Source organism: Ornithodoros turicata, chromosome 1, assembly GCF_037126465.1.
Source record: "Ornithodoros turicata isolate Travis chromosome 1, ASM3712646v1, whole genome shotgun sequence".
NCBI classification, from domain to species: Eukaryota; Metazoa; Arthropoda; class Arachnida; order Ixodida; family Argasidae; genus Ornithodoros; species Ornithodoros turicata.
In genome coordinates this window covers 146941383-146961333 of record NC_088201.1, presented here as the reverse complement: position 1 = coordinate 146961333, position 19951 = coordinate 146941383, and the positions used below count along the sequence as shown (strand labels likewise).

General features: G+C 43.4%; 1 protein-coding gene across 1 annotated transcript; it reads right to left on the bottom strand.

Moving 5' to 3' along the window:
* Positions 1-18431: 18431 nt before the first annotated feature.
* Positions 18432-19445, bottom strand: LOC135386811 (uncharacterized). The gene has a single exon (XM_064616380.1). It carries the CDS (start codon positions 19443-19445, stop codon positions 18432-18434), a length of 1014 nt encoding a protein of 337 aa, XP_064472450.1.
* Positions 19446-19951: the final 506 nt, after the last annotated feature.

Genomic DNA, 19951 nt, shown 5'->3' with positions numbered 1-19951 from the left:
TTCTATATTTACCACGACAATTTTAATATTTGGTGCTGTCCAGGGTTCTGAAAATTACGTTCCGTAAGTAGTGAGTTACAGTTACAGATAGTCAGCCTCCAAAGTAGTTAAGCTACAGCTAGGGTTACCCCTCCCCGAACATATTCAGTTATAGTTACAGCTGCCTCCAAAGGCTATCTGAGTGTGCTGCAGCTGCTTTTTAAAACTCCCCTTGTAAGCCATACTTTTGTCTTTGCTTCATCGTAACTTTCCCACCTGAAATATTATATTTTTTTACAAATTACGGAAGGACGTACAGCCTATGGTGTTTGCACACACACAGTTTCCTGGCTGATCTCATTTACATGCAGCACTATGAAGGGTGTACCTAAAGGGATAACAATCGCGAAGACAAAAGGTGACACAACAAAAAGGCAATAAAGATTTTCATATCCAAACGGACGTGACAAGCTTTTTATCACTTTTTGATTCTGGTTGGCATGACATAGGTGCAGAGTAGTGCCCCAGCATATTCCGGCGGACAAATAATGTTAAATGTTTAGAATGTATGCGATGAACGCAATTTCCTTACCGCTTCGGACATGCTTGACACTCTGTGAAAACTTCGGTGACATTGTGTTCGCACTATATCTGGCATTGTGCAGTGAGTGTTTCTCGGCGTCGAACGTCTCCCCCTTTGCTTTCCCCCGTTTTCCTTTATGCTTTATCCTGCTGCGCCCAGTCTAACCCTTTCTTGTTTCCTGTGTTTGGTTGTTTGTCCTATTTTTCGTAGCTGACCTTTTTCTTTCTTTTTTTTCACCCACAAACGCGTTTTGGAGTAGCCAGTTCTGACTGGGTCGGGACTAACCTCTCCATATTTTTCTTTCTTTTCCAATCCAATCCAATCCAACGCAATTTTCGGTGCGTGCCCTGAAAAAAGTGTTTGACAAGTATTCACGACTTATATGTTTTCAGTCAGAGCTGACTTTCTTCACTTTTCACCTGGATGCTTATTTCGTCGCAAAAATGCATCAGCTGTTTTCAACCGGTCGGGATGCTTGCTAAAAGGTGTCTGCAGTAAGAGCTGGTTATATGTGACTGCCTCTTCAGGCTAGTCGGTGAAGGGAGGACACCGTAACCAGCATTACGAAAGTTGTCCCAAAAAGGTGTAGCAGTCAGTAATGGGCATAAACCACAATACCATACAGCTCCGACATGAGGAAGCCCCAAAAAGTCACGCCGTAGCCAGCACTACGAAAATTGTCCCAAAAAGGTAGAGTAGTCAATAATAGTCGTAGACCAGCCTGTCATACGGCTCTAACATGAGGAAGTCCCAAAAAGTCACGCCATTGCCTGCTCCGGAACATTGTCCCGAACATTGAACATTATCCCGAACATTGAACATTATCCCGAACATTGAACATTATCCCGGTGTAGTTGTGAATAATGATTATAAGGCACTACACCATACGGCTCCGACATGAAGAAGTGGCGAAAAGTCACGCCGTACTCGGGATCACCAAAGTTGCCCCAAATTGGCGTAGCAGTAGTCGATAATGGTCCTAAACAACCATGTCATAGAGCTCTGACATGAGGGAGTTCCAAAAAGTCACGCCATAACCGCCTTCATCCAAATTGTGGCAAAACGGTTTTGTAGCCAATAATGGTCGTAAGTCACCAGTCCATACAGCAGCGACGTGGTGAAGTCCTAAAAGGTCAGGCCATACTCGGCATGACGAAAGTTGTCACAAACAGTTGCCATAACCCACAATAGTGGGTATGTGTCATGTCATGCAACTCTGACATACGTGAGTCGCAAAAAGATGGGTTCCGCGTAGTTGACCCTACCACCTTTGTCGCAAAGTGTCGATCATCCCAAGCATTTGTATAGGATTAATTTCAGTGGCACCTGGATTATTTTGTATGGCACTCGGATTAATTTATATGGCACCTGGATTAATTAGTTTGGCACAAGGATTAATTTAGCTGGCACTTGGATTAAAATCGCCGGGAAAACCTGTAGTTACTGAGCATACGGAGGGAGTTAGTATGCAGGTAGCCTACAACTCTGTGTCACGTATCGCCTCCTTGTCTAGACCGATAATCATCGGATACTTGGTCGTCCACTGGTAGCCATGTTCGGTTGAGCGTGGCCTCCCCTCAGAGACGGTACTGGTATAGGTCCTTCGTTCGCCACACCGCCGATAGGGAAGCGCTCAGCCACGGGTTGGAGATTTGCGAGAGCCGTATTCGTAACAGTATCAGTAACAAAAATTTATATTTATACTATTATAAATCCAGCATAACCTTTCTTGCACTCGATCCTATTCGCAGCCCGATTTACCCTTAGTGCTGTTCATCTACTTGTTCCTGCTGTTTCAGAGGACGCTTGTGCCATGATTGTGACGGATCTATGCAACGTGGACCCGTGTTGCGTGGAGATGTATGACTACATCTGTGGGCCTAAGAAGATACCCATATACGAACACAGTTGTTCTGAAGTATATGCTAGCGTGCAATAAATATATGAACAAATGCTGTAACTCGGGATTTTAATGAGTTATATTGGTTGCATATCATAATAACATAACATAACATAACATAACATAATCGTTTGGAATCTGAATGTAATCTTGTGATTTTTCTTTTTTTTTTTTTTTTACAACTAACGGTCTTCGAAAAGAAAAGCATTGCAATCACCACAGACATGGCTTATGTTTATAGCTGTGCTTCCCTTTTCTTCTGGTGCTACAAGAAACTCCTACTCGAAAGTAATCTGTGTCCCGGTATTTCGACCCGCATATAGGGACGCCGCCCACAGAAATGTGCGTTTGAAACACGTACAGTCCCATGGTGTTTGACACTGCACAGTAGTTAATTTTTGCCAGTTTTATCTCGCGAAAAGTGTTTAAATATTGAATAAACCAGTTTCATAGCTGGTGGTGGTGATGGTGAAACGGCTTACTGTTGTCGGCCTCACGTAGGTAACCAGTTTCATAAATTAGCATTGCAGCCGAGCAAGCTCCAGTGGGAAAACATCATTGTGACGCACTTTTGAATGGCGGATCTGAGGGAATCAAGCAGGCAATTGGCATCCGTGGAGAGTTCGTTTACTTCACTTAATACGCTCCTTGGAGATGGCCGCCGCTCAACCGGCACAGGATTTTCAAAGACATCCTTTCATTGGTCGGCTTCATTCTGGAGATTTCTCATGTTTCCAGAGAGGGGCTTCCGCAACAATCTCAACAGCCGTCGACTGCTCCTTCGGTGTATTTAAGCGAACTGCACAAAAGCTGTGCCATTATATCGTGTGTTATTCTCTGTATCATTATCGGTGACAATCAAAGAATACAATGAAGAATTAAAGAAAATAGCAGAAGGCGACCGTTTCTTTGATTATACGTGGTTAACAAATAAGTACTTGAAGCACCAAGTACTTAAGTGCTCGTCCGCCTTGTCCTTGAATACTGTATCGTACACTGAATGTAATTCCAAGCTGAACGAGCTTTCACAGCTTCGAAACAGTCCTGCTAGTTATCTTCACTCTCACTTCATGATCATCTTCGTTACCATCATTTGACAACTGTCCTAAAGCACCATCATCAAGCGGCTCACCTTTGTGTTCACCGTCAGCACTGGAAATCCACTTCTCTGTTTTCTGTCTCTCATTCTTGTGGCTGCGCAGCACTGCACGGGTGTTTGACATTTATGCTTTATCTTTATTGAGGCGATCCCAATACTTCCCCGTGCATTAAAAACCCCGTTCATAAATCGACGTCAGGACGTTTTGCGGTTCGGATATCGAGTGTTCATAAACCGAGGGAGGAATACGTAATGGAAAGAGCTTGGTTCCTTGTGACGCCGTTCATAAATCGAGGGAATTCGTAAATCGGAGGTTCATAAAACGAGGGCTGACTGTATGTGATGTTGCGACGTGCGCAAACGTGCACCAGAATAATTTTTTTTTTTCAACACAGTGTAGAACGACCGTACGGCAGTGGGCTCCGGGCCAAAAACCAAGGCACGCTTTGGCACTTGTGTAGGGGAATACGGCTACAAATAAATAAAAAAATTCTAATTAGGTCGTTTTGAGGAAGATTAGTTTAATCTCTGACAGCTTCCATACCTCAAGCGACCAGCCCATTATAACGTACTGGACAAGCAAAGTCAGAGCACATTGCGCCAAGTTCGGAATTTTTTTCCTTAATAACGGTTGGTAAAATCCGCCGAGTATATTTTTATCCGATAGTAAAGTGCTGATACAACGCACGGAAAAATATTTACGGTCATGTGGCAAATGGTTTATGATTTAAAAAATTCACGTCTGCAAAGCGAGAGGCCACTGAAAGCAACACACTGCGGACATGATCCTGCAAGGGAAGGTTCGAAAAGATACCAAAGTAAAGCATTGCCGGGAGCCCGGAGTCATCATGCAATGCGTATCTCACCTGTAAAAGGATCAACAGCCAGGAATTACTGAGGAATCCTTCAAGTGAGCAATACACTACTCTGAAAGCGATACACTTTGCGAGCGTGACGATTTTTGAGTCAGAGTCAGCCGTGTGGGATAGCGGTGGTGACTCAAAAAGTATAGCTTCAATTAAGTTAAGCTGTAATTAAGTAACAAATAATTTGTTCTGGATGATCCATTGAACTTCATTCTTAATTTCTCACTAGAGTTTCCAAATTCCCAATGCTGGAATGTAAGGACACCTCCCCACTTTGGATCTCACCATGAAAAAAAGAGGTGTCCTTAGAGTCGAGAAAATACGGTTGAATGTGAAGCGATGACAGACATTACCGTATCAGTTGCATACACACCTTCTCGGATGTGATAGTCCCTTTAATGAGGAATGCGGCAACAAGATCATGTTCTGATTTTTTCTTATTTTTATCGTGTAGCACATGAAACCAACTCTCAATCTTTATCTGACAACGAAACAAATGCGTGGGAAAATACTTCACAACAGCTACTGTCGCAGTATCGTAGAATCAGGTAATGAATATTGCACTGTGGACCGCATAAAACTAGACCTTGTTAACATTCAGTTTTGAAGATTTATCTGTGGACAGCCTGTTTGGTGAGTGGGTATTTAGTGCCTTCCCTAAACACATACTGCTTGCTGAGTACCTGAGGGCAAATTGAAGAGTGCGATTTTACACACCGTATCAGTTGCTTGTCTTGTATCTGAGAAAAATCCTACAAAAACATGGAAGCTACATGTGGACCAAAAATGTTGAGCCCGAACAATGGCACATTTTAGCCAAGTATGCTGTAACTGCTACACTGGATGAAAAATGATCATAGCAATAAGAACTAATGTCACTGTTACATTATTGCAGATGAAGAGACATCCTCTTCACTTCTGTCTAACATTGCTACTGAGAAGTCTGACAACACCTCTATTGGGCCTATGTCCGCCAATGAGAAGCCTGGCAAGCAATATTCTTCCAGACGTTGTAGCCAAGGAATGCAGAGTTTCAGCTTTCTTGTGAGCATCAGTGCTCCGCTCGCTTGTAAAAAGTTTAATGATTACACTCATACTGCTGCATGTACAGGGAGTCCAGTCTATGATGGGAGTGCTGTGTGCGACTGAAACTTGCTGAAAGCTGTGTTGTGCTCCCTGTTAACAGCTTTTTGTTGTTGCTGCAGATAAATGAGGCATAATTGACTAGTTAACTTTCTAATCACAGCTCTAGGGCAAATGCAAGAAGAAACCTCTAATGGAGATATTTCTGTAAATGTAAATCCGCAGGGCATAGAAACATGTAGGTTACTCAACATGCTCTAACTTCTCCCATAAGGGTAGTAGTTAAAAAGCTGGCTAACTAGTTATGCTCAATTCATGGGTCACCAAAACAGAGTGTCAGAGTGGAGAGCGCAACATTTAACAGCTTTCAGCCAGCTTTGTTTGCATGCATGGATATATCCTTTAAGTTCCTGTCATTCCTTAGCTGAGACACCATGTATATGCGTCCAAACCACAAGCTGCAGTATGAAAAGTACAGTGTGCATAAAAGAGCACTGAGGCGACCCCACTTTTTTTCTTTCCCGGAGTATCATGCAATGAATAAAATGAGGTCACAGATAAGCTACGTAGTTAACGAGAGCGAGGCACGCATTAAAAACAATTCGCTCACTGCGAAAAGAATATGTCACAGAATAAGAGAACGTTGTCACCTTATATAATTGGTGACATAGAGCAGCACAGGTCAAACATGTACCATAAACGTGGTACATAAATGGTACCACAGACTTTCAAACGTGCGACAGGGTTATCTAAAACTTGCTCTCAAGTGAAAGTCTGTATTTCAATAAGTACCCCTCAGACAAAAGTAGTTGACACAATGCTACCATTTAGAAGAAAAGCGCAATCAAAACACAACCTCTGTTGTCGAGGTCCGCGTGTAAGATTAGCTGCGTGCAGACGTAGACAACAAAGGCCAATTTTGCCCAAACTGTCTGATATAATCAGCCAGGCTCCTGATCTGCTGCAGCAAGGTTCAGACAACAGTGGTAACGATGAAGTTGCCTTTGTGCCCTAGAGTGTCGCAACAAGGCTACTCAAAGTACTATCCCGTGTTCGTGAAGCTATCTTGTGTAGACAGTTATTTCCAGCGAGTGTTAGAGTCCAAATAAAGTTTTGTTGAAACAGTGCAGATTTATACACTTGTTTAAAAATATGAACGGCTGGATAATCCAGACCGATTTAGTGGCTCCTTTAAGCCGAAAAATTGTTTGGCGAGTGTAAGTGTATTACATATGTTGATATTACAAAATGCTATTACTTCAGTGACCGAAGCAATCGTGAAAGACCTCCACAATATCAAGGAGAAGAACACCATGGGACTCAAACTCCTCGAGGAAAAAGCACCTTCGACGGTATCAAGGATGTCTGAAGACTTCCCACTGCAAACGGAGGAATTGAAAAACTTTGAGGTCCAACTATCAGATGATGAGTTCCGCTCACAGCTGGTAGCCACAAAATTGAGCAGGGGGTGTTAACTACTGTCTCTTGCTATTGCTTCGATTGAAAGTCACTTTGATTGCTGCAGTGTCTCCAAATTCCCGGTTGCAACATCCAGGGGGATTGTGACAGATTCCGCAGTGGTTGTGGAATGCTTCCGGAAACGGGTTCGTCGACGCGGGTGACCATTTCTTCGAATTTTAAGCATATTTCGTTCGAAAAAAAAAATCAATCTCTTGTTGATGTTTCTTTTCTTTGTATTCTTGTATTCTTGAATGGCGTACAAGAGAGTATTAGACGAAAATTGCCTGATGGACCACCACAATTGACATGTTCGTTGAGTTTCAATAAGTGATGATACATCAGACCTTGTACGACAATAGTGAACTTCTCATTCGACATCATTGCAAGAACTGATAGAAGTAAATAGTTCTGTCGAGGCTGTAGTGGAACATATCACGTGATAATATTTTTATGTACTTTCCATTTCAATTGTTAGGTGTAATTTCAACAAATCCGTAATGAATCGCGCGATACAGACTGTTTGTATATGATAATTTGATCTGATTGCTTTCTTGATTAATGCAATGCCCATTGCAATGATTACAATTACATCTAGTCTCGTATATTTCAATTCTTCGTTAGCAAACCTCAAAAACTCCACCATCAATCCCAGTGGCCCTTCCGTTGTTGACGTGCAAATATTTTTGTAACTATTGTACATTCGGCATACAAGTTCTTGCATCTCCAATTCCATATTTTTGTACCATATCTCCGAATCCGACCATGTCTAAGACGTATTGGAATGCTGTGATAATAGAATCATTTCGTTGCTCTTCTTTTTCAAATCAGCTTTTTATCATGCCCTCCATTGACCTATGGTAACGAGTACAAAATCCATCCATCTCTTCGCTGAAACTTCCTTTTTTCTGTTTTGTAGTGTTCTTCTACACTTACTTAAGCCATATCGGTGCTCATTTTATTAATTAAAAACTTATTATGTTAACAGGTTTAGAATGTTATTAATATCCACCTGCCATGAGAATTACGAAAATCAATTTACAAAAAGATGTAATGAGTAAGAAAAACGTGCACTTTCATGATTCTATGTACAAGACAGTGCTAGAAAACCCCCTTCCCTAACTTGACTTGCAAGAGCGAGTTCATGATTTTCAACTATAGATTGTGTATGAATGCCATTGTAGAATTCCCCTACTCCCTGCTGGCGTAACCTTAACGAAAGTGTATGGGAACTTTACGGCCTAGCGGCTTTCCCTCCCTCACTCCGGATCCGCTAGTGGGTTGAATGAAAAAGACGTGTTTCTGGGATGTATTTGGGCTGCGTGGTTAGGAAAATGTTTGCCTAAATTAATTACTGCTATGACTTTGTTTCAGGTGATCACTCGACTGATATTAATAAAAATATTCTACTAGATGGGAATGTATTTTTGAGATGTGTGCGTTCCTTTCCGCTAAAGAAAGCTTTTACAATAATTTGCATTTCAGAGGAGTTGTTAGTTTGTGGCTTCTGCGTGTAGAAATTACTGTTGCAAACTTATAAAAATGATGTAATTAAATTTGTTTCCCGTTTTCGACTTAGTATTGTTTCTATCACTGAATAGACTTGACTTTCTATCTTTGCTTCAGATGTTCACTCGATTGATATTTTGTGAGTTGCGAATAATATATGCATGATAGTTGTGTCTGATCTGAAATACATTAAATGCAGCGTTTCTCGTTTTTGATTGAGTATTGTTTCCGCAGATGCTATTTCTCGCTTGCTTAGATAATGTTTGTCTAAGACCAGTTTGCACCGATATTGACGTCTATTCCCAGATTTTTTGCTTGCTATTGATTGTTTTGATATAATTCTTATTGTGTTTTTGAGAATCGAATAATACTAACATCTATTTGCATTACGGTCCTAAGGATATTTCACTTTGGAGGAAAGAAGGAAAGAAGGTAATGTTTATAGCGCTTGAGTGGGATGAAAATTGTATATTGTTCGACTAGATTAGCTTACAAGGATGATTTTATAATAGTTCAAAAGATAGATTATTTCCATTTCAATTTATTAAATTTGCAATGTTTCTTGGTTGATAGTTTGTTTCGATATTATTTTCCTGCATGTGTCTGCTGTTTACACGTTGGCAGATGCGCCGTTTAGAGTGTTTCTCTGCTATTCAGTGTTAAGTGCGTGCATGTTTATCGTTTTCATAGATTGTTTTTCAATTATTTTTCTTTTTGTGTACCTCTTGTTTACGTGTTGGATGGTGCATTGTTTTGGTTCTGTATTAGTTGTTGATCGTGTTTCTCATTATTTCCTTGCATGTATCTATTGTTTACGCGTGGATGATGCGCCATTCAAAGTGTTTCTCTGCTATTCAGCGTTAGCTCTGTGTTAGTCGCTGCATTAAATTCGTCATGCTTCTCGTTTTTATAGATTGTTTTTTCAATTATTTTCCTGTACGTATCTCTTTTTTACGAGTTGGACGATGCATAGGTTTGGTACTCTATTTGCTGTTGATCGTGTTTCTCGTTATTTCCTTCTATGTGTGCTATTCACGTCATAAGAAATTGATTATATTGTGTCATGTTGGAATATTTAATTAGCTTCCCATATTCTTTATTATATGTACTGCGTTTCTTCTGCTTTCTTTTTTGTTTTCCTTCCAACTAGCTTCCCATATTCTTTATTATGTGTGTTGTGTTTCTTCCATTTCATGTTTTCGGTTGGGTTTTTCTTCTTTATGCAGTCACAGCATAATTCCTTATTGGCTTTAATTTATTTCATCTTGTACTTTTGTGTATGGCTATCTTTTGTATAACTATGCTTGCATGTGAGCCGTCCACCGCGCAGCTGTTGTATTGGAAAAAATTACGAATGAAGTCGGCCCAGGTGTGACGACACCATCGCTTGGTGCGGTTGTCAGTGTGCATGCCCCTACTTGCGTGTAAACCGCCTACCGCACCGCTGTTGTAGCGAAAAAAATTATGAAAGAAGTCAGCCCAGGCAGAAAAATTGCCAAAGAAGTCGGCCCAGGTGTGACGGTATCATCGCCTGGTTGGTATGCCAGTGTGCATGCCCGTATTTGTGTGTAAACCACTAACGCACCGCCTGAAAAAAATGTGAACGAAGTCGGCCGAGGCGGAAAAATCGGCAAAGAAGTCGGCGCACACTCTTAAAAATGAACTTCACCGCATAGCACGCTCCTAGCCTACCATCATCTCCAATGATATCGTTATCTGCCCTGATTTGTTGAAAACGGGATAACGATATTATTCCGGATGATGGTTGGGTAGGAACGTACTATGCGGTGAAGTTCATTTTTAAGAGTGCAGATGAAAAAAAAATACAGAACGATAAGGGCACGCGCAGCCCATGCATTCGGTATGCATGCGTGGTATGCATTCGGACAGCCCCTCACCCGCGCACCACCCACCTCGTGCTTGAAAAAAATCGTGAGAGAAGTCGGCCAAGGTTGAAAAATGTCCGAAGGTAAACAAAGGCCCTCCGCCAACTCTATCGATCACTTCATAAGAATATGATTAATTATGCCATATTGCAATATTAGCTGTTGTGCTTAGAGTTAGGTACATCTATCAGATCTTTTTTGTATTTTTTTTAATTCTCTAACATATTCTTATATTTACTTATAAGATCCAGCAATAGCGATATCTCAGTTTGTGTGAAATTGGCACCTCGTTTTGACATGACTCAATAATGGATTTTTTTGTACCATCGCGGCACTGCGTAAGTACCCCTTCATGTTGATAGTATAATGGCTTCTGCCTGCGCTCGAGGATTTTATTCAGAACGGTAAGCTCTTGGGGGCGGAGGAGAGTTGCACCGAGGTAGGGGTGCAGGTACATTGTAACAGTGGTACACAGGAAAAAAAAGTTGGCGGAGTTGCAAAACATTTGAGGGCGTTTGTAATTAAAACTCCACTATTGTGCTCACGTATAACAATGTTAGGCTTTTTATAATAAAACTTGTAATTTCGATTGTAATTGTATTGATTAAAAATATCTTCTTTGATTAAGATGTGCTACCCCATTTTAGTTCTGATTCATTGAAAACTTGTATGATTATCATTAATAAAAAATATTGTGTATGATGTGTGATACCCCTTCAATGCTATAGCATCGTACATAAAATAAGTATAATCTTTGTCACGTGTATTGTATTGTGTTTCTTCTGCTTGAGGTTTTTTGGCTGGGTTTTCCTCCTTCACACAGAGTCATAACATAATTCGCGACGCTATTGACTTTAATAAAGATATTTTCACTTGTACTTTTGTGTATGGGTATCCTTGTATGTAAACCGCCTACTACAGTCAATAAACGAGCCTGTAACTCGCCACGCTTTTGCCTCGGCATGACCATTTACTACTACTGTGCTATGTAAAGCACCAGGTAATCCTGTCCACTGGTCTGGCCAACAGCCTCGACATCACCTCTCCAACTAAACCTTTTCGATTTTTTGTTTCTCACGATAACCTCAGATGTGACAACCAATTAAAAACGTGTTTTAGAAGAACCTTTCGTTGCTCATCAAACAAACATTTCCTGTGACAACACTTTCTTCTTATAACCTCGGAGGAGATCAGTGGCATAGCCAGACCTCCAAGCTAGGGGAGGCTTGATAGGAAAACTTGCCCCACTTCCCCTCATCCCTCCTGCTGATCTTGGGTGCGACAACACAAGCATACTCGTACACACCCCAAAAAGCAGATGAAAAAAAAACGAAAATAAATTATTTGGACGTTCGCAATACGATTACATGTAGGCTGTCATGACCAATGAGGCGGTGTCACGAGATTGGAGGTATTTTGAAAACCTCTTACTTTGAAAACCATTCAACAGTGCTGCTTATAGCTAGACGCCATGAACTGAAAGAACTTTCGCGATCGTCCCAATGGTCCTCACCCCCACCCATATATTTTTTCACCTCTGATCTGCTCGGTTTGCCTGAGTTGGTCTGTGGCAGGTATGGGGGGCTCGTGCCCCCTAGCCCCCCTATGGCTATGCCACTGGTGGAGATACTGTGGCTTATCACTTACTTAGTTTATCACAAGGGAAAATGATTGAGTTGCCTGCTTAGCTATGTGGTTCAAAGGAAACCAACAGTAAATAAGCAGAAAGCACTCCAAATATTGACTCTCACACAAGAGGGAATGACTGTCTGGAACGAAATATAATGGAAACTCCAGCAACGTCGCCAAAATATCCATCTCTTGGGAGCCTTTTTTCGTGAAAATCTTTTTTGGTCTTGGCAAGGGTTCACTGAGAACCAATCATTGCTACATTAAAAGGCTGATAAATTTTCTCCCTAAAGGTAACATACCAGATTTATTCTGTCATTGTTTTTTGACATTACACTTATCGCCTTTTAGTGTGATCAAGATCAACTTAAAGAAATCATGATAATCTCCTGTCTGTGTAAAAATGAGCAGAATACCTAACTAATTGTATAACTCTCCCACAAACTCTATGCTGTTCTTCGGAGACTATCTCACGTTGGAGGTGAAGCATCCATAAAGATAAAACGTGTCATTGGATGTCTAGCAGCTATGTAAAGTAAATAATCGCCAACAAGCCCAGTCAGATGTTTTAGGGAATGATGCATAAGTTGAAGCAAAGTGTTGCAGAAAGTGGTGTTGCTTGCCCTTACATTAAAATAAACTGTACACAAATAATGCTCGACAGTGATCATGCTGAAAACTTCTAGAACTCCTAAATCAATATTCTGTTACTCTGGAACTTCTGCATGATGTGCCTCAGAAAAGAAGCGATTCAAATTATTAGAAGAACTGTACTAATTGAGATGTGTTAGTGAAAGGTTTCTATATGTTACACGACACAATTATTGTGCATTTCACAAACTGTGCTACTATACAAACTTTGGGAGCGGTGTAAAATACCGTGTAAATTTCTGGAATAAAATTTAGAAGAATTAATACTGTGAATGCTATGTTTTTCCTAATTGTTTTATACTCCATTCTCCAACCCGGGGGCATCTCCGAAAGCAGGATACATTTTGGCTCCACTGCGCATGTCAACACTGTCCACTGTGCGGGTCAACACGCCCCAAAATTGTACCTTCGGTAGCATGTGCACGTGCATGTGCACACCTCCTACACCATTTAAAGTCCCCATAGCCCCCCCCTCCCCCCCGCCGAAATTAAAATATTATTTTCTCGCTGCAATACTGCATGGCGTGCAATGGTTATGAAAGATCTGATTTCCTTGATGTACAAATCTGTTTCTCCCTCTTGCGCAAAGGAATGACTTTGTCTACCTTGTGATAGTAACATCCAACGGTGACCCCTGTTGCAAAATAAACAGTCTGTGTGGATTGATATGTTTATTTAACAAGTTTTTGGTGTCAGTGGAGAAGGGAGAATGACGTATTGCGATTAGAAGCACCCGAAAACACTACATAGAGGCATCCATATGCATTCCACAACCAGTGAGCTAGCCATGCAACAAGATTGTGTGCTTCTAAGCACTGTTTTTTATTTTTTTTTATTTTAAGTTCAGTGTTAGCGCTGTAAAGCAATTGTGGCGATGAGCGACATACAGATGTGGACAGATGGAGAGAGAGGACAGCAGGAAGGAGTGGGAGACATGGGGGGTTAGTATGTGTGCTGGGCTGACTTCGGGGGAGCTGTGCCAACTTCAGTCTGGAAAGTCTTCGGAAAAACGAGGGAAACCCTGAGACAGCACAGCCGGTGCCGAACCCGTGTCACCTCCCAATCCCGTGCCGATACGATGTAGTCATCATACCTATCCCCTGCGTAGCGGTACAGTCCCGTATTAATCCGCCGCCGTGCTAGATTATGGGGGATTTTGAAACAGTTTATTTTTAATGGTGTATTGGTTAACCGGTGATATTTAGGCGGTTATTTTAACCGGTTTATTCTTCCCGATTTATTTTTAAGTGTGTATTTTTAAGCGGTTTATTCTTAAATGTTTTATTTTTAAGCAGTTTATTTTTAATTGTGGATTTTGGGTATCTCCGCACTTTGCGCCGGGTTAGATCAGGTTATGTTAGATTAGTTTAATTTGGTTGCGGTTAGTTTGGAATAGTTTAGGCTAGTTTGCTCCTGTGAGGTTAGTTTTAAGCCCCTTGCTTCCAGTTCACCTTGATTTGGGCCACACCACATGACTCTAGCAATTTTGGGGTGGATTTGGAGCATTCTGAAACGATTTATTTTTAACGATATATTATTAACCGTAGATTCCTTAGCGTTTTTATTTGGACGGGGATATTTCGGCAATTAATTTTGTGCGTTGATTTTTAAGAGTATATTCTGGAAAGCATATTTTGAACTGTGGGTACTTACGCGTTTATTTTCGAAATATTATTTTTAATGGTTTCAAACGGGATACACCCGTACCGGCTCACTGCAGTCACAACAAAAATTGATACAGGTCGACGGGTACCCCAATATGAACATCTTTCCTGATACATTCACAGCCTAGTGGCTCTTCTGCAGGGTATTGCTGTCACGCAGTATTCAGACTCACTCGGACCCTCGCTGTGTGACCGAGTGGAAATCGGTAGCACCATCTGTTGGCTGCGCACAAAATATTATTCGTGCTTCCTTTGCATTCGGACAGACGGTCAGAACAGAAATACATATTTTCTCGTGCATTACGTGGTGTACACCACAGCGCTGGAATGAGAAGGCATTATTACCTATGAACTAAAATTTCCGCTTCACTGTGCTGCTTAAGAACATTCGAGTTTTCCCTGACTGTGACACAAGCGCATCCGTAATCTCTTCGAATAAAGAACCTCGGAAACGTGGGCTTGTCACCGTCTAGGATTCGAATCTACGCCATTCAGATTGCGAGCCGGATACTTTACAGAGAGGACATATCATGCTATAGCATGGTTCATCATACTGTATGATGTACGGGAATATTAAACCTTCTTCACGCCCTTGAGGCGACCCCTCGTAGGAAGCACTGGCAGCGGCAGGAGCTCCACGGAACAGATTGTATGACCTCAACCCTGTGATACTAGGCGGGAGCCACACGTCGCACCAGGGTGAGGCTTTTTGCCTCCTTCTCACCTGACTCTCCTCGCGTTACCATACACTACATTCCGCGCGCTTTTGCGTCGTTGCAACATCGCCGTGATAGTTCCGACTCGATCACTATCGGCATCGGTAGTTGGTATCGAGTCCACCCAGTAGCCCACGTTATATGCTTGTCACTTTATGCATGACGTCATACGCTTGTAGAATCGATCAATGATGTTTAGTCAATGCTCGCAGGGCACTATACATTACATAATATGTAACGGCGAGGCCCAGTCGGGGATGTAGCGCCGGTGAAGGTCAATATGCCCAAAGAACTCGCGGAGGATGACATGTTAAGTGTCTGGGATTGACTTGGAATCTTCTGCTGGATACCATAAAGCTTGCGGGGTCAAATATTCACGAGGCAATCAGTCACGTTGGGTACACCAAACGCTCTGTACTTCAGTCTGCCTCAAAGAATCCAGCAGCAACGTGGAAGACTCGTGTGTAATCGAGCTAAAGAAATTCAGTCAACAACGAATTTGGATCAGTGGCGCTGCTGTGCTTGAAGGGAAATCCCCGCTGACTGTTTAGCTCGAGGCATAACCGTCAACGCCCTTCGGAATGCTATACTGTGTTGGGAAGGACCATCATGAGTTGGGAGGAATCAACCCACGCGGCACACAATAGTGGGCCCATATTGGCTCGGCGTTGGCGATACGAGTCCAACATGAGACCCGTGTTGCAAGGATTATCCCTGTATTATTTCAAACGTGGCAATATCGGACGCCTGTTGCCAAGTTTGAGCCAGTGATGGGGAAAATGTCGGCAATATGGTCCCATATTGCAAAGTTGTAACTAATAAGGGGAAATGTCGGCAATATGGGCCCCATATTGCCCATGTGCACCCCATATTAACTGAAAATGCGGAAAATTGTCCCATCCTACTGTTGGCCATGCATCTACCCGGGCACTATTCTTGTTCTTCGTCTTTAGAGTGAGGTAGATTTTTTTTTTTTTTTGGCAACGCGGTGCAACGTGGATCAATTAGAAGATCTAGAGAAGAAAAAAAGTAAAAGAAAGACGAAATACGTAATCTCACTTCTACTGGTGGATATGTATGTATGTACCGAAGCAGCACGCCAATATTGGACCCATATGGGCTGCCAAGATTGTCAATATTCGTCAAATATGGGCTGCCCATATTGGCAAGCATTTTGTGCCAATATTGCGAATATTTCTGTGATAACGCCAACGGGGCGTCCGTGCAATAATAAAACATTATCTGGTTTAATATCCACCACTGATATTACTTCTCTCTTCTTTTTGCTTTTTCATTTCTGCAGATCTCATTGATCCACGGTGCACACAATTACAAAAACAACATTGCATTGCCCCAAAAACGAACGGGTGCTACGCCCGTCTTGCTGAAAGACAGAGAGAGTCCCATGGAACTACGAATGCCAAACATCCTTCAGAAGCCTTCATTGTCATCGCAACACCCTATAAGCCAAAAATTTGAAACCCACTCCGAGAGTACAAAGGAGAGAAACATTTTCGTGACGGTGACGGACATACGCAAGAGCAACTCACACAGCTTTCAGTAACTTGAAAGAACCTAACTTTACCGTAAGAGATATCCCTTCCCATCAAACATTGCGTTTTTTACTTGACCTGCCGCAATGCCGTTATCATTAGAGGAACCAGCAACATTTTAGCCTGTATGAAACTGTCGCGCATGCGCATTAGTTGTAGGACGCGTGATTTCGCTCAAACGACCACGGTCGCTGTCAGCCGGTTCCACCGAGTGGCATTGGCATCGCGAAGCAAGATCGTGACTGCTTCCAGAAAGTGGAAAGTTGAGTTGTCGAGTTCTAGTGAATGTTACAATGGGATTGCCACGTACGTTTACTGTTTCGAACAATGTGTATCATCTGCGGGAATTTGTTGGATGTAACGACGTACTGAATTGGGTATTTCACACGCTTCAATGTCCAATCTTGCCGTGCTGCTTGGGCATTTGTGCAGCACGGGTACGTATCATTTTCAGTATTTTCAGTGAATCTGGGGTGTGCACGGGCAATATGGGGCCCATATTGCCAGGATTTTCTCCATACTGGCACAAACTGGGCAATATGGGGCCCATATTCCCCAGTTTCAGCCAATATGGTTGAAATCTTGGCGAAACGGGCCTCAAATTGGAGCCGTATGGCATTGACATGCCAATATTGGCCCAATATTGTGCGCTGCTTGGGTATGTATGAATGTATGTATGCATGTACATGCATTATTCATGTATGCATACATACATGCATTCCTTTATTTCATTTCCATTGGAAACGAGGATCAGGTGCAAAAGAGAGAAACCCAGTATGTTCAATGTCGGGTATTGATACATCTAACACAACTTTATTTTGTGATTGCTATAGGGGATACGAAAATACTCCAAAAGCCTGGAGATGACATAACGAAAGAAAGAGAGGACTCCGACTTAACGTAACAAGCAAACACACAAACTTTAAGCAGACGTTTCGCCTGTCATATACGACGGGCATCATCAGTGCAAGACTGAGCGGGACAGCCGACAACCAGTTGCTATTTAAGGAGATGACAGTATTGTTCGGGAAGGGGGCCACGGTTTTTGTTACAATGCAAGGGATCAGTGCGTATGTCCCACGATTCCAGGAGCTTCCTCGGTCCCAGTCTTTCCTCGCATCCCAAGGTCACCGCGTTATCGTAGTCGAAACAATGCCCCGTGTTCCAAGGATGCTCGCTGAGTTCGGTCTTGAGCCGTGTGGCATGTGTTGCGTTCCGGACGTCGCTCTTGTGTTCTTTTATGCGGGTCCTTCTTTTCCGGCCTGTCTCGCCAATATAGCACGTGTTGCAACCTAGACATTGTAGCTTGTACACCACGCCAGACTGGTCTTCTGGGGCGACAGTGTCCTTTGGCTTGGAGATGAGGCTGCGCAGTTTAACGTGCGGTCGGAAGGTCGTCCAGATTTTCAATGGACGTAGCACCCGGCGGATAGATTCCGAAACGCCTTTGACGTATGGAATTGTGACCCGGGTCAGGCGGGAGCGGTTCTCATCCTGCGGTTTACGTAGCTGTATACGTTTCCGTGTGTCCTCAATAAACCTGTGTGGGTAGCCTCGCTTGTCCAGGGAAGCGGTGACCGATGCATCTTCACAAGCCCGTAGCTCGCTGCAAGATGACAATTGCTCTGAACGGTGCAATAAAGTTGGCACCACACTTCGCTTGTGTTCCGTGGGGTGATATGAGCCGAAACTTAGGAAAGTGGCGGTATCGAAGGACTTTCTGTAGACACACGTATGGATGCTCCCCGTGCTGTCCCTGCATACACATACATCCAAGAAAGGAAGCTTGCCGCTCTGTTCAACTTCATACGTGAAATTGATCGATGATTCAATGGAGTTGAGAACCGAGTGGAATTCATCGACGTGGTCCCTGTCTAGGATGACGAACGTCATCTACGTAGCGGCGGTAGAACTTAACTGGGCGGGACAACCGTTCCATGGCCGTCTCTTCAATGTGCTCCATGACCAGCATCACTGACACAGGGCTTCCTATAGGGCGTCCTTCGATTTGATGATAAGACTTGCCGTTGAAGGTGAAATGAGTTTGATTGAGGCAGAATCTCAGGAGTATAGCTACCTCTTCAACTGTGAGTGACGTTCGTGATGGCAGGGTGCTGTCCTTCCGTAGTCGGGCCTCCGCCACTGGTACCGCGAGATCCTTCGGAACGTCGGTAAACAGTGACACCACATCAAATGACACCATGACATCGTTGTTGCTGGGAGCTTGCGTTCGGACCAGCTCGACAAACTCCTTCAAGTTGCGCACCGTCAGGTTGTTGTTGCCGGTAAAGGAAGGCACAAGTTCTACTAGATACTTGGATAGGTTGTACGTCGGCGACCCGATGAACGAAACAATCGGTCTCAGAGGGCACCCAGGCTTGTGTATCTTAGGGAGGCCGTACATTCTGGGAGTCGCGCCGTCTGATGAGAAGAGGCGGCGGTAGGTGGCATCATCTAGGTGGCCCTTCTTCTTTAACTCACGGAGGTGGCCCACCAAAGAGCGTTCCGCTTTAGCAGTTGGGTCATGCTTCAAAGGGACGAAGTGCGCAGCATCGTCGAGGATCTCTTGCATCTTCGGACGGTAGTCCTCCGTGTCCAATATAACCGTGCCTTTCCCTTTATTCGCTGGCAAGACGATGACTGATTTGTCCGAGCGCAAGTCACGCGGCGCCGACCGTTCTTGCTTAGACAGGTCGGAGGGTGACCCAGTCACGTTGTTTAGGATGGTGGCGATGCGGCTCCGTGCTAGGTTGACACCTGTTGAGTCCTTGATGTGGCGAAGCCTGTCTTCGATTTCCACTATGATTTCCCGTTTCGGCACGGCACGGGGCGCGAGAGCGAAATCCAGTCCTTTCGACAGCAGACTCATGTGCCCGTCGGTGTTTTCGATGACAGGTTGAAGACGTTTTTGCAGTTATACCCCGGAGGCTTCCTCGGCAGCAGGCGGGACAACTTCTGGTCATGGATTACTGTCCGCTGGTTTCTTTCTAGCAGCTCTGCCTGTTTCCGGGCGCTGAAGACCTGTCGCAACTCATCGGGGAGGAGGGTACGTACCAAGGCCTTTTCAGCTGAGTCCAGTCGGTGGCGGGAGTCGTTGAGTTTTGACTTGTTCTCGAGGAGCCGGGCCTTCAAACAGTTGATGCCGAAGTCCCGAGCAAGCTTCCTGCCATACGGGGTGTCCACAAGAGGCCGACATCTGAGGGCTTGAGGAACGACGATGTGCTTCAGGCATTACCCGTTGAAGCGTTGGTGACACTCGAGGCGAATAATGTTAGTAGCTTGGTCGCAGTACTCTCTCACACTGCCTAGAGCAGCTGAGCCGTGGATGGATCGAATAGATGCGAAAATACTCCAAAAGCCGGGAGATGACATAAC